This window comes from Vigna unguiculata, chromosome 9, assembly GCF_004118075.2.
Source record: "Vigna unguiculata cultivar IT97K-499-35 chromosome 9, ASM411807v1, whole genome shotgun sequence".
NCBI classification, from domain to species: domain Eukaryota; kingdom Viridiplantae; phylum Streptophyta; class Magnoliopsida; order Fabales; family Fabaceae; genus Vigna; species Vigna unguiculata.
The window spans coordinates 11,653,681-11,666,903 of record NC_040287.1 but is presented as its reverse complement, the minus strand read 5'-3'; the positions used below and the strand labels follow the sequence as shown (position 1 = coordinate 11,666,903).

The 13,223-nt window shown below is 41.4% G+C and overlaps 1 protein-coding gene across 1 annotated transcript; it reads left to right on the top strand.

The window, feature by feature from the left end:
* Nucleotides 1–5,008: 5,008 nt before the first annotated feature.
* Nucleotides 5,009–5,962, top strand: LOC114163447. Its single transcript, XM_028047757.1, has 3 exons — nt 5,009–5,257; nt 5,345–5,459; nt 5,625–5,962. The coding sequence occupies exons 1-3, from the start codon at nt 5,009–5,011 to the stop codon at nt 5,960–5,962; spliced, it is 702 nt and encodes a 233-aa protein (XP_027903558.1).
* The last annotated feature ends 7,261 nt before the right edge of the window (nt 5,963–13,223 follow it).

The window sequence follows — 13,223 nt, the reverse complement described above, 5'->3', positions numbered from 1 at the left end:
AAGATGTTTGTGAATAGTAGAACTAATGTCCATAAAGAGAAGGCCAAAGTTAAGTGTAAAAACAATGCATGGAATATTAAAACAAAATATAGTGAAAATAGGGGATGCATAAATCAAAAGAAAAAAACTGGCAATGCCATACCTTTTAAATTCTTCTTTATCAATCTTACTCTTTCATTCACTACATTACTACTATCTTTTCTCCTCTCTTTTTTTTCTGCCTTATTCTCCATGATTTTTTTTCTCTCTCAAATGAGGTAAAAAGGATGTGTGTTTGTGTTAGTTGTGAGAAGAAAAAAACAGACAAGTGTAATGAATCTTTTTTCTTATTTCAATCTCCTTTCTTATGATAGACTATGTATTTATATACACACATTGCAATCCCAATGTAATCCTGACCTTAATTATATTGAACAATATAAAGAAATTTGTCATGATAGCAGCATATTACAGGAATCAAATCAAACATAATATCAAGCATACTTATTCTAATTATTATGAAGAATATTTCTTCTAATAATTAGAAACAAATTTTTACCATTACTTAAAAGCATGTTCAAATTTGTTTTTATATTTTTTATTTTTTGAAAACAAATTTATTTACCTGAATGAAATTGGGTGTTGATATCTGCCCCCTCTTTATTTAGATTTTACTAGATAATATAAAAGTTTGACATTTTCATATTATCGTAGTAAAGGATAAGTATAGATAGAAACATTAATGTCGTCCGAGTTTCAAAAGGAAATATAGAAAAAAGCAAGAAAAAATAATTAAACGGATTTAAAGATAAACTTGACCATTCCCAAGGAGAGAGTCTTTATCGGAAAGAACTCAACGCCCATTACCATGTAGAAGGTCCCTATCCAAAAGAGAAAACATGGATTCTGTCATTTACAAGGACAAAGTTGTTATCCAAAAGGAGAACCTAGATTCGACCATTGCCTAACAAAGTGCCAATAACCTTAAGGAGAACCTAAATTCGACCATTGCTCAGTAGAGGGTCAATATCCCTAGGAGAACCCCAGATTCGATCATTGCCTAGCAAAGGGTCGATATCCCTAAGGAGATGTCATAACAGAGATTTGACAGTTAAAGTTCTAAGGAAAAGTATATGCGGTAACAAGGATAGTTCCCTAATACCTAAAGATCAAGGTCACTATGACTATGGTCCACTTTATGGAAACAGTTGGTGATGAGTCCTTATTTTCCTCCATTCCACTAACTTTTGTGTACCCATTTGATAGTTGTTTAGTGCTCAATTGTTTATCTTTAATGTGTTTTCATCCATTGGGCTTTATTGGGCCACTATTTCGAATTTGGGTTAATTTCACCTTATTTGGCCTAATTTTCATTTTTAATTATTTTTAGGTAGTTGGGTGAAGCAACTTTGGAGCTTGGAAATTTATCTTAAGGTCAAGAGAGAGTTGCCACGTGATTTCCACATCATTGCCATGACTGTGCCATGTCAGTCAGCCCGTCCACGTCATTGGGCCAACATTTTCAGCCCATAGTGGCATTTTTGTAATTCTAAGTGGCAGAATGACATTTTTGTAATTTTGTGTGGCAGATTTGATGTGACCACGTATAGGAGGCAAATTTTAGGTTTTTCAACCACCATCATCTTCTCCATACTCCATTTTTTCATTTTTTGAAGCTTTGGTGGGTGACCAGTTGACAATTAGCTCGGTAGAGCAGTAGAGGCCACCACAAGTGCAAGCATTTGCTGAATCCGACTAATTATATGTATTCAGATAAGTCATGTCTTGAGTCTTAGTGTATTGTTTGCGAGTTATTACATGATTTGTTGATGTATGTATCTCTTACTTTAAAATGGTATGCCATTGTATGATAAAACATTTTTCCACTCTAACTTACCCTTTTTGCTTGTTGTATGTTCTCTGTGTGTGGCTTTCTCTTTTTGCGATGATCATCAATTTATTGATACGAGCACATGCGAGAACTCCTCGTAGTCAACAAGGTGATGGAGGTTCCGCTGCTTAGCTCGTCTTGGATCAGATCTTGTTTCTCTAAGTTTTCCTTTAGGGCTGTAGCCGCTGTATTGTCTTACTCTTGTATCATTTATTTTGAATATTGTCAATCTTTTACTCTGTCTTGTTATTCGCATCGTGGTGTGCCTTAGTGTTTTCATTTTAAGTACATTGGATACCTGTAAGGAGTAGCATTTATACTCCATGACTATGTCTTGTATTATCCATCGTAATGTTTAATTTAATTAAATTATTTTATTAAATGGGATGTTACACTAAGCCCTATTTTTTTTCCAGCTTGTATGTGCTTGGGCCTGGCCTTTTTGTAGGCCCAAGGCCAAACCCCCCTGTAGGACCCCAATACCCTGCCCAACCTTCTCATTTTCACTTATCTCTTTTCAGAAAATTGTTCCCCTCTCTCTAGCACTCTTGTCTCCAAAAAGGGTTCTGCTCCAAAAATTGTTTCTCTCTAGTACCTCATTCTCAACTCTGTGAATGTTTGTTTTGAGCTTTGTAGCTTGCTTCAGTACTCTATTGCTCTTATTCTTGCTTGGGTTACCACTCTCTATGTTAATATCCAAAAAGGTAAGGGAAGATATGGTTTACGTTTCTTTTAAGTATTTTGATTATTTTTGGACTGTTCTTGTGTCTTTGGGTCTTGAATGTTGTTGTTCGTTGTATGAAAATGGTTGTTGCATGTGTATGTTTGATTGAACGAGAAGCTGCATGTGCGAACAGGTGAGAAACCTACTAATCTCACCCAAGCGACTGACCTTCGCCTAAACGAGAGTAGTAGGGACTTACCCCTGGATTCCAACTCGAGTTGTCGCCTAGGCGACTGATTTTAATTTTGAGCGAGGCGTAGTCTCGCTTAGGCGAAACGTTGTCGCCTGAGCGAGGCATAGCTCTCGCCTAGGCGAGAAGGGGTCGCCTGAGCGAAAAGAACCCATTCGCCTAGCTGAGGACCTTTAGCTTGGGCGAGAATCCTTGACAGGGGTTGTTGTGTTGGTTGATGTGGCTCTATGCTTGTGTTAATTCTCTTCCTTACTCATAGTATGTGGCTATGCTTGACATGTATGTTTGAATGGGACTGGAATGAAAGTATTATTATGAAATAAGTTATGATTTTGTTGGCTTGAATATTGGTATGCATGTGGAGAGCATGAAATGAGAAACATGATATATTTGTTGGAGGAATTACATGAGAATTGGGTGATTTACAAGGCATGTGGAATGTGTTGGTAAGGGAGTTTCATGGGAAACACTTGGTGATATATATATATATATATATATATATATATATATATATATATATATATATATATATATATATATATATATATATATATATATATATATATATATATATATATATATATATATATATATATATATATATATATATATATATATATATATATATGCCTAATGTATACCTTGATGTAGGAGATGTCTAGATAAAGGAGGTTATCCTGAACTCTAATAATTGTTCACGCTAACATAGAGCAGAATGATTAATGTGGTGAGAGTGGCAGAAGGTCCTAGTCTTGAGACATATTGGGCCCAAGACAATAGAGGATTAACCCTGTGTGTGGTTGGGTGATAACCCCTTGCGTCTAGACTCTGCAGAGTTTAAAAACCAACACAGGTGCATATTTCCTTTAGAATTCTATATCAAGTGTATGATTCGGATATCGAGTCGTAGTAACTTGCATTTGTTTGCTCTCACATGATCTGAGTGTTTACTATTTAATTATTAATAACTTGCCTTGCCTTGTACATGCTCTATAATATGTTAAAGATATTTTATACTAGCTTACCCTTTTATTTTCATGTTGTGCTTGTCTTGTTTTCTCTTTTGCGATGATCACCTTGTTGGTGGGAGCAGATGGGATAATTGTTGAAGGTGGACCTGATGGTAGCAGCGGTGCGGTGTAGTGGGTCCTGTTATCTTTGGCATTTAGGAGCAGTTGTATGGCCTTAATGCCTTTTGTCATTCCTTGCTCTAGGAGTTTTGCTTTTGTATAATTGCTGAACCCCTTTTGATTATGTTTTGTTAGAGACATGTATGTTTGATATGCCTCAATTTCTTTTAAGTACTTTTTGTGTGACTGTAATGGTAAATCCTTATGGGTACTGTTCATTTGATGACTCTTTTATTCCTATAATTATGTGATGTTTTATTTAGTAGATTATTCTATTTAAATGGGATGTCACATTTTTATGGCATCAGAGCCATCGTTCCTTAGTTTCTGTGGGCTGTGTGCTTACTTAGCTTTCGTCATGCCTTTCTTATCATGTTTAGATGAGTTTCTAGTCTGACTAAGTTCTCTACTGGTTCTTTCTGTGTGTCCAGTGGTATGGCACCTCCACGCATAGCTCCTCATCTACCCCCTCAAGGCGACGGGCAAGATCCTGTAAGGGCAATCGAGGCTGTGGCTGCAGCTTTGACATAACAAAGCAATGCCATGTTGCAACAATAGGAGGCGGCGATGCAACGCCAAGAGGCCTCCCTTGAGCAACAACACCTAATGATGCAACAAATGAAGGTTGCGAGACAGGCTTCTGAGGTTGCCTAAAGGTAGCATATGCATGCTCTCCGCCAGTTAGGGGAGAATGCGACTGGTGCTCCGGTGTATGGTCCTCATCCCCAACCTCCACCCCCTGAATGGAGTTTGGAAAATTTCTTGAAGCACCAACCTGCCAAGTTTGATGGCAAAGTCAGTCTCGATTAGGTGCACCAATGGATGAAGGATATGGAGCGCATCTTTGATGCCAAGAGATGCCCGGGTGAGAGCATGCTTGCTTTCACAGTCTACATGCTCACAGGGGATGTTGAGCATTGGTGACCCAGCATGAGGATATCACATGGGAAGCCTTCAAGAGAAAGTTTCTTTCAGAGTACTTCCCAAATCGCGTGAGATACGCAAAGGAGGTAGAATTCCTCTAGTTGACGCAAGGAAACAAATCAGTGGCTGAATATGCAAAGAGATTCAAGCACTTAGGGCGCTTCTATACCATGCCACTGGATGAGGACTGGCGATGCAAAAAGTTTGAGAATGGACCACGGGGAGACATCAAGTTGATGGTGGCGCCGCTCTCCATCAAGGATTTTGTAGCTTTGGTGGAAAGAGCTCGTGTTATGGAGCGGATGAAGGCTGAGGTAGAAGCTCAGCAAGTTCAGCAGCAGCAGAGGGCCAACGGATCATCTGGGTCCAAACCTAGAGGGGAAGAGAGGAAGAAATCCTATTCTAGGCCGCAACCTCAGGTGGCTAGGGGTTTCACTTCTCAACAATCGTCAGTGCCTAGATGTTATCAGTGTCATGGACCACACTTGAGGAGTGCATGTCCGTAGTTGGCTAGTACGCAAAGATGTCATGGTTGTGGGAAGACGGGGCATTTGGTTAAGGATTGCCCCTCTTCTAGAGGGACTACGGTGAGGCCCTCGGCTCAGACCCTAGTTCAGACTCGTTAGGGAAGAGGGGGCAACAGACCCCAAGCAACAGGTAGAGTGTATACTGTGACCGGAGCGGAGGCGACAGGCTCAGGTAATCTAGTTGTTGGATGTTGTTTGATTGTGGGTAAAACCTGATATGTGCTATATGATTATGGAGCGACACACTCTTTTGTGTTAGAGTCTTGTGTACAAGAGTTGGGTCTGTCGGTTAGTGAGTTACAATTCGATTTTGTGGTGTCTACTCCGACATCTGGGTTGGTTAGGACATCTACCATGTGCACTAGATGTCCAGTGGAGGTGGAGAGACGCATGTATAAAGTCAATGTCATATGCCTCCCTCTGCAAGGGCTAGATGTAATCTTGGGAATGGATTGGCTCTCCGCCAATCGCGTTCTCATCGACTATTGGGAGAAGAAGCTGATATTCTCTAACTCAGAGGAGTCTAAGTTGTTGTCTTCCAATAGGGTTGTGAAGGAAATCCGGGACGGCGCAAAACTCAAAGGATGTGTTCCCTGAAGAGGTACCAGGTTTGCCCCCGAGGAGTGAAGTCGAGTTCTCCATAGACTTGGTACCAGGGGTTGGTCCTATGTTGATATCTCCTTACCGCATGGCTCCTACGGAGTTGGTGGAGTTAAAGAAGCAGATTGAGGAGCTACTGGAGAAGCAGTTTATACGGCCGAGTGTTTCGCCGTGGGGAGCACCTGTTTTGTTAGTAAAGAAGAAAGATGGTAGCTCAAGGTTGTGTGTGGACAACAGGCAGCTGAACAAGTTGACTATCAAAAACAAGTACCCCTTGCCAAGAATAAATGATTTGATGGATCAGCAACATGGGGCATCGATGTTCTCCAAGATTGACCTTCGATCGGGTTATCATCAGATTTTGGTGAAAGTAGAGGATGTGGAGAAGATTGCTTTTAGATCCAGGTATGGGCACTACGAGTATGTGGTTATGTTGTTTGGTGTGAGCAATGCTCCAGCCTTGTTCATGGACTATGTGAACCGGATCTTCTGGCCGTTTTTAGATAAGTTTGTTGTGGTCTTCATAGACGACATTCTCATATACTCCAAGACGCATGAGGAGCATGCCGAGCATCTGAGGATAATGCTTGGTATCCTGAGGGAGAAGCAACTGTTTGCTAAGTTGTCAAAGTGTGACTTCTGGATGAGGTAGGTACAGTTCTTGAGGCACGTGATATCAGCTCAAGGTATAGTTGTAGATCCAACTAAGGTGGAAGCCGTGATACAGTGGGAGTGTCCCAAGTCAGTGTCAGAGATTCAGAGTTTCGTGGGTCTAGCTAGCTACTACAGGAGATTTATAGAGGGGTTCTCCAAGATAGTAGCACACCTAACATAACTAACCAGGAAGGACCAACCATTTGCATGGACTGATAGGTGTGAAGAGAGCTTCAAGGAGCTTAAACAGAGATTAACGAGTGCTCCGGTGTTGGTGATTCTGGATATGAGTAAACCCTTTGAGGTTTACTGCGATGCCTCTCATTAGGGTCTTGGGTGTGTCTTGATGCAAGAGAGGAAGGTGGTGGCTTATGCTTCAAGGCAGTTGAAGGTTCATGAGAAGAACTACCCTACTCATGATCTAGAGCTAGCAGCGGTGGTCTTTGCTTTGAAGATTTGGAGGCACTACCTGTATGGTGCGCAGTTCCGTGTGTTTAGTGACCACAAGAGCCTAAAGTATCTCTTTGATCAAGAGTAGTTAAACATGAGGTAGGGGCGGTGGATAGAGTTTCTGAAGGCCTACGACTTTGAACTCCTTTATCACCCAGGGAAGGCGAATGTGGTGGCAGACGCATTGAGTAGGAAGACGGTGCATGTGGCACACTTAATGATAAAAGAGTTGGAATTGCTTGAGAGCTTCAGAGATATGAGGATACAAGTTGAGTTGGAACCAAAATTCATTAGGTGTAGCACCTTAGCTATATTTAGTGGCTTCCTAAGCTTGATTAAGGAGAAGCACGCAGAGGATGCTAGCTTGTAGAGGGTAAAAGAGCTGCTTGGATCTGATCAGGTAAAGGAGTTTGCCTTAGGTGGTGATGGCATGTTGAGATTCAAAGGCATAGTTTGCGTGCCTAATGATGCAGAGGTAAGAAGGTTGGTTCTAGAGGAGGGTCACAAAAGTCGTCTTAGTCTGCATCCTGGCATGACTAAGATGTACCAAGACCTCAAGGAAAACTTTTGGTGGCAAGGCATGAAGAAGGAAGTTGCATAGTTCGTATGGGCTTGTTTGACTTGTCAAAAGTCGAAGGTGGAACATCAGAAACTCAGTGGAACACTCCAACCCTTGGATATTCCATTGTGGAAGTGGGATAGCATAGCCATGGATTTTGTTACCCACTTGCCTCGCACTGTGAGAGGACATGATGCTATATGGGTTATGGTGGACCAGTTGACGAAGAGTGCTCACTTTTTGGCAGTGAATCTCAACATATTTATGGCCAAGCTGGCTCAGCTCTACATCAGAGAGATAATGAGACTTCATGGGGTGCCTTGTAGCATAGTGTCTGGTAGAGATCCTCAGTTTACTTTGAGGTTCTGGCAGACGCTGAGGGATGCTTTAGGTAGCAGGCTGAGGATGAGTTTTGCCTATCATCCTCAAACGGATGGGCAGTCTGAGAGGGTGATTCAGTCCTTGGAGGACTTGTTGAGGACATGTATTCTGGACCATCTCGGCAGTTGGGATGAAGTGTTACCACTGGTGGAGTTCACCTATAACAACAGTTACCAGACGAGTATAGGGATGGTGCCTTATGAGGCTTTGTATGAGAGGAGGTGTAGGACTCCCTTATGTTGGTACCAGGATGGTGAATCGGTTTTGGTAGGACCTGAGTTGTTGTAACTAACTACAGAGAAGGTGCAGTTGGTGAGAGACCGTTGCAAGCATCCCAGAGCCGGCAGAAGGCATATGCAGACCGGAGGAGAAGACCCTTAGAGTTTGAGGCTGGGGAACATGTGTTCTTGAGGGTGACCCGAGCCACTGGTGTGGGGAGGGCTATCCGCTCAAGGAAGCTGTCTCCTAAGTTCTTAGGTCCATATCAGATCTTGAGGGGCCTGTAGCTTATGAGATTGCATTGCCACCCTAGTTGGCTAACCTCCATTCCGTGTTCCATGTCTCCCAACTGCGAAAGTATGTTTTTGACCCATCACATGTGTTGGAGGCGGAGGATGTGCAAGTCAGGGAGAATCTCAAATTAGAGGAACAACCAGTGGCAATAGAAGATCGCCAAGTCAAGGAACGGAAGGGAAGAACTGTAAGACCTGGGAAAATTAATTAATTTAATAATTAATTAATTAATAAATGCAGGAAGAAGGTGTCTTTATGACATTAATTGTTGTGTAATGTGACGTGGAAAAGTGTTAGCTCAAATGGTTGAGAGTACTTTGGTTTGTGTGAGAGGACTTGGGTTCGAGTCCTATGTATGCCAATTATCTGTGATTGTTTTGTTATTGATTTTTAACAATATGTATGAGTAGGTGATTGGGATTGTAAACTTATGTTGATTGTGTATATCAACAAATGTGAATTGGCATAGTGGTTGTACTTGGCTTTGTGAGTGGAAGGTCACGGGTTCAAACCTTGGTAGACAGAACTTAACCTTTATTTTTATTAACCTTGGTTTGGAGTGAATGTGAAAAGTAACCTTGGTTTGGAGTGAATGTGAAAAGGTAGAGAACCTAGCAGAATGGGGGCAGTCAAGAGGGTTGGAAAACTATCAAATAATTAATATTAAGAGGAATTAAAACCCACCCTAAGCCCAATTTCGTCTTATTTTTAATACCCATCTTAAAGGCACCTATAAAAACAAAAATTAGGTAAAGGGAAGAGTTTTGGCAGTGCTGGGAATTGGCTTGTGAGAGGAGCACGAGTTTGAGAGGGTGAACTGAGTTTTGGGGTGCAAGGGTTGAAGCAAGAAAGGATTTGGAATCAAGGGGGGGTTCTGCCTTCACAATTGTTGAGCAATCAATCCAGGTTAGGGGAGTTGTCCTTATGCGCGTAAATTGATTGACATGTGTTATGGGTTTAGGTCAATTCAGTTTTCAATTGATTCATGTTGGCATGAAATTCGTACATTATGTGTGGTGATAGAAAGCTTAATTAATTGATGTTGTGCACATACTCCTGTAATGCATTATATGATTTGGGAATGAGGGTTTTAGGTATGGAATGGTTGTGGAAGCCTAAGTATGGTGTTTTGGTAGCTTAATTGGAGATAATGCTTGTTCTAATGTTTTTTTCCATTACATTGTGTTGGTAACGTTTGGTGAGTATTTTGGTATGGTTTTGGCGAAGTGGGTGCGTGATCAGACTCGAAAAACTCGCAAATCTCGCCCAAGCGGGTCCACCTCGCCTAAGCGAGAATTGTAGAGTCTCACGTTGAGCTCTAATTCGTGGTTCTCGCCTAGGCGACCCAGGAGAGGTTTGAGCGACATGGTCTCTCGCTCAGGCGAGAGGCACTCGCCTAAGCGAGGTCGCGAGGAGAACTTGGAAGTTTTGAGCGTGATATCTCGCCCAGGCGAGATGTTTTAAGTTTTGAGCGACTGACATTCTCACCTAGGCGAGAGTGGCTCGCCTAAGTGAGTCCTCGAAGTGTTTTCTTGTGTGTTTTGTTGAAGACTCGTCTAGGCGAGGTGTTGGCATGGTTTTGGGCAAATGTGTGGCTCGCCCAGGCGGGAGGATCTCGCCTAAGCGAGATGACGAGTTGATGCTATTGTTTTAGGCTCGCTTAGGCGAGGGGAGCTAGCCCAAGCGAGACTGAGGGCTTAGCTTGGGCGAGTGTCCCTAGCTTAAGCGAGTTTATGTGATTTTGACATGTTGTAATTGCTTGTGGGTGTGATTTGACTACTTTATCTTAAGGATGGACTGTATATGCATGTGGTGTGATGTTTGGGCTTGAAGGACTAAGTCCATTAAGGGGTCTGGGATGTGCTCGGTGGTTGGACACATGATGGGCATGGAACTGGTTGAGTTCCCGTCGGCTACTATTGGGCGAGGAGTCCTTAGTATGGTGATTGCATGTGTCGGGCGCACGATGGGCAAGGAACTGTTATGTTCCCGTCAGCTACTATTGGGCGAGGAGTCCATAGTATGGTCATTGCGTGCGTGTCAGGGTCCAAGTGTGAGACTTGGATGTTTATACTACAGGCGAGGAGTTTGTAGGGCAGGACTATAAGCGGGATAGGCTCATAGGGTTGGACCACGAATGAGTTAATTTCATGGGAGCACAGGAAAGTCCCAAGACCTAGTTCATGCATATGACTCATGAAGGACTATGAGGTCATGGTTGGGTGATTTGGGAATTATGAACTTAATTATGTTATTTTGGGTTGGGAAGCATGTTTATTTCACATACATCTGTTTATATTTTATTGTGCATAGCTCACCTATCTGTGTGTGTAGCGATGATCGGATATCTTGTTATCCGGGAGCAAATGATGTGACAGGTGGGTCAGGAGATGCATAGACTCGGAGCGAGGGCTAGCAGGGGATATTTTGTATATATATATAGTATATGTTGATGATTTTGTTTTGAGGATCTCATGTAAATTTGGCGAGAGCCATTGCTTTTAATTCCATTTCATGAAATTTTGGATTCTTGGTTTACTACTTATTATCTATTAAAGTTTTAAATTTCCCGTGTTTTTGGGAAATGGTTTATATTAAATGTGGACTTTATTGTAATTCTGTTTTTATTTATTTATTATCAAGTAATATTCCTTAGGGATGTTACAAGAACCACTAGTCTTGTTAAGGTCATCTAGGACCGAAGGACGGGTGATTCTACTTGGGAGCTAGAGAAGGACATGAGGAATTCATATCCACATCTTTTCTGGTAAGTTTTATTTTTCGAGGACGAAAAATTTTTGTTGTTGGGGAGATATTGTAAGCCCCATTTTTTTTCCAGCTTGTATGTGCTTGGGCCTAGCCTTTTCGTAGGCCCAAAGCCAAACCCCCTTGTAGGACCCCAATACCCTACCCAACCTTCTCATTTTCACTTATCTCTTTTCGCAAAATTGTTCCCTTCTCTCCAACACTCTTGTCTCCAAAAAGGGTTCTGCTAGGGCATAAGTTCCCCTTCGTTCCAGCTAGCTAAACTGCTTCGTCCTCTTCGTTAAGTTGAAATTCAACTTCATTCTTCATCTTTTCCAGTTTAAAGGCTCTAGCTTTGTCGTAGGTTCTCTCTAATAGCTCATTCTCAATTACCTGAATGTTTGTTTTCAGCTCTGTAGCTTGCTCTAGTACTCTATTGCTCTTGCTCTTGCTTGGGTTACCGCTCTTTGTGTTAGTATCCAAAAAGGTAAGGGAAGCTAGGGTTTACGTTTCTTTTAAGTATTTTGATTATTTCTGGACTGTTCTTGTGTCTTTGGGTCTTGAATGTTGTCATTGGTTGTATGAAAATGGTTGTTGTGTGTGTATGTTTGATTGAACAAGAAGCTGTATGTGCGAATAGGTGAGAAACCTGCTAATCTCGCCCAAGCGAGTGACCCTTGCCTAAGCGAGAGTATCAGGGATTCACCCTTGGATTCCAGCTCGAGTTGTCACCTAGGCGACTGGTTTTAATTTTTGAGCGATGCGCAGTCTCGCTTAGGCGAGACGCTATTGCTTGAGCGAGAACCCGCTGGAACCTTACAGTGGCCACTGTTGAGCTCTCACCTAGGTGAGAAGGGGTTGCTTGAGCGAAAGGAACCCTTTTGCCTGGGCGAGGACCTTTAGCTTAAGCGAGAATCCTTGACAAAGGTTGTTGTGTTGGTTGATGTGGCTCCATGCTTGTGTTAATCCTCTTCCTTGCTCATAGTATGTGGCTATGCTTGACATGTATGTTTGAATGAGACTAGAATGGAAGTATTATTATGAAATAAGTTATGATTTTGTTGGATTGAATATTTGTGTGCATGTGGAGAGCATGAAATGAGAAACATGATATATTTGTTGGAATGTGGAATGTGTTGGCAAGGGAGTTTCATGGGAAACTCTTGGTGATATATATATATATATATATATATATATATATATATATATATATATATATATATATATATATATATATATATATATATATATATATATATATATATGCCTAGTGTATACCTTGATATAAGAGATGTCTAGATAAAGGAGGGTATCCTGAACTCTAACAATTGTTCACGCTCACATAGAGCAAAATGATTAATGTGGTGAGAGTGGTAGGAAGTCCTAGTCTTGGGACATATTGGGCCCAAGACAATAGAGGATTAACCCTGTGTGTGGTTGGGTGATAACCCCTTGCGTCTAGACTTTGCAGAGTTTAGAAACCAACACAGGTGCATACTTCCTTTAGAATTCTATATCAAGTGTATGATCCGGATATCGAGTCGTAGTAACTTGCATTTGTTTGCTCTCACATGATCTGAGTGTTTACTATTTAATTGTTAATAACTTGCCTTGTCTTGTACATGCTCTATAATATGTTAAAGATATTTTACACTAGCTTACCCTTTTATTTCGTGTTGTGCTTGTCTTGTTTTCTCTTTTGCGATGATCACCTTGTTGGTGGGAGCAGATGGGAAAAATGTTATAGGTGGACCTGATGGTAGCAGTGGTGCGGTGTAGTGGGTCCTGTTATCTTTGGCATTTAGGAGCAGTTTTATGGCCTTAATGCCTTTTGTCATTCCTTGCTCTAAGAGTTTTACTTTTGTATAACTGCTGAACCCCTTTTGATTCAATTTCTTTTAAGTACTTCTGAATTACTGTAATGGTAAATCCTTTTAGGTACTGTTCATCTGATGA

Excerpts from the sequence above, each read along its gene's own strand:
- LOC114163447 (XM_028047757.1), top strand. The coding sequence starts at position 5,009 with ATGCCACTGGATGAGGACTGGCGATGCAAAAAGTTTGAGAATGGACCA. Across the intron at positions 5,258-5,344 it reads ATTCTAGGCCGCAACCTCAG|TTGGCTAGTACGCAAAGATG; the intron begins GTGGCTAGGGGT and ends GCATGTCCGTAG. Across the intron at positions 5,460-5,624 it reads TCAGACCCTAGTTCAGACTC|AGTCTTGTGTACAAGAGTTG; the intron begins GTTAGGGAAGAG and ends CTTTTGTGTTAG.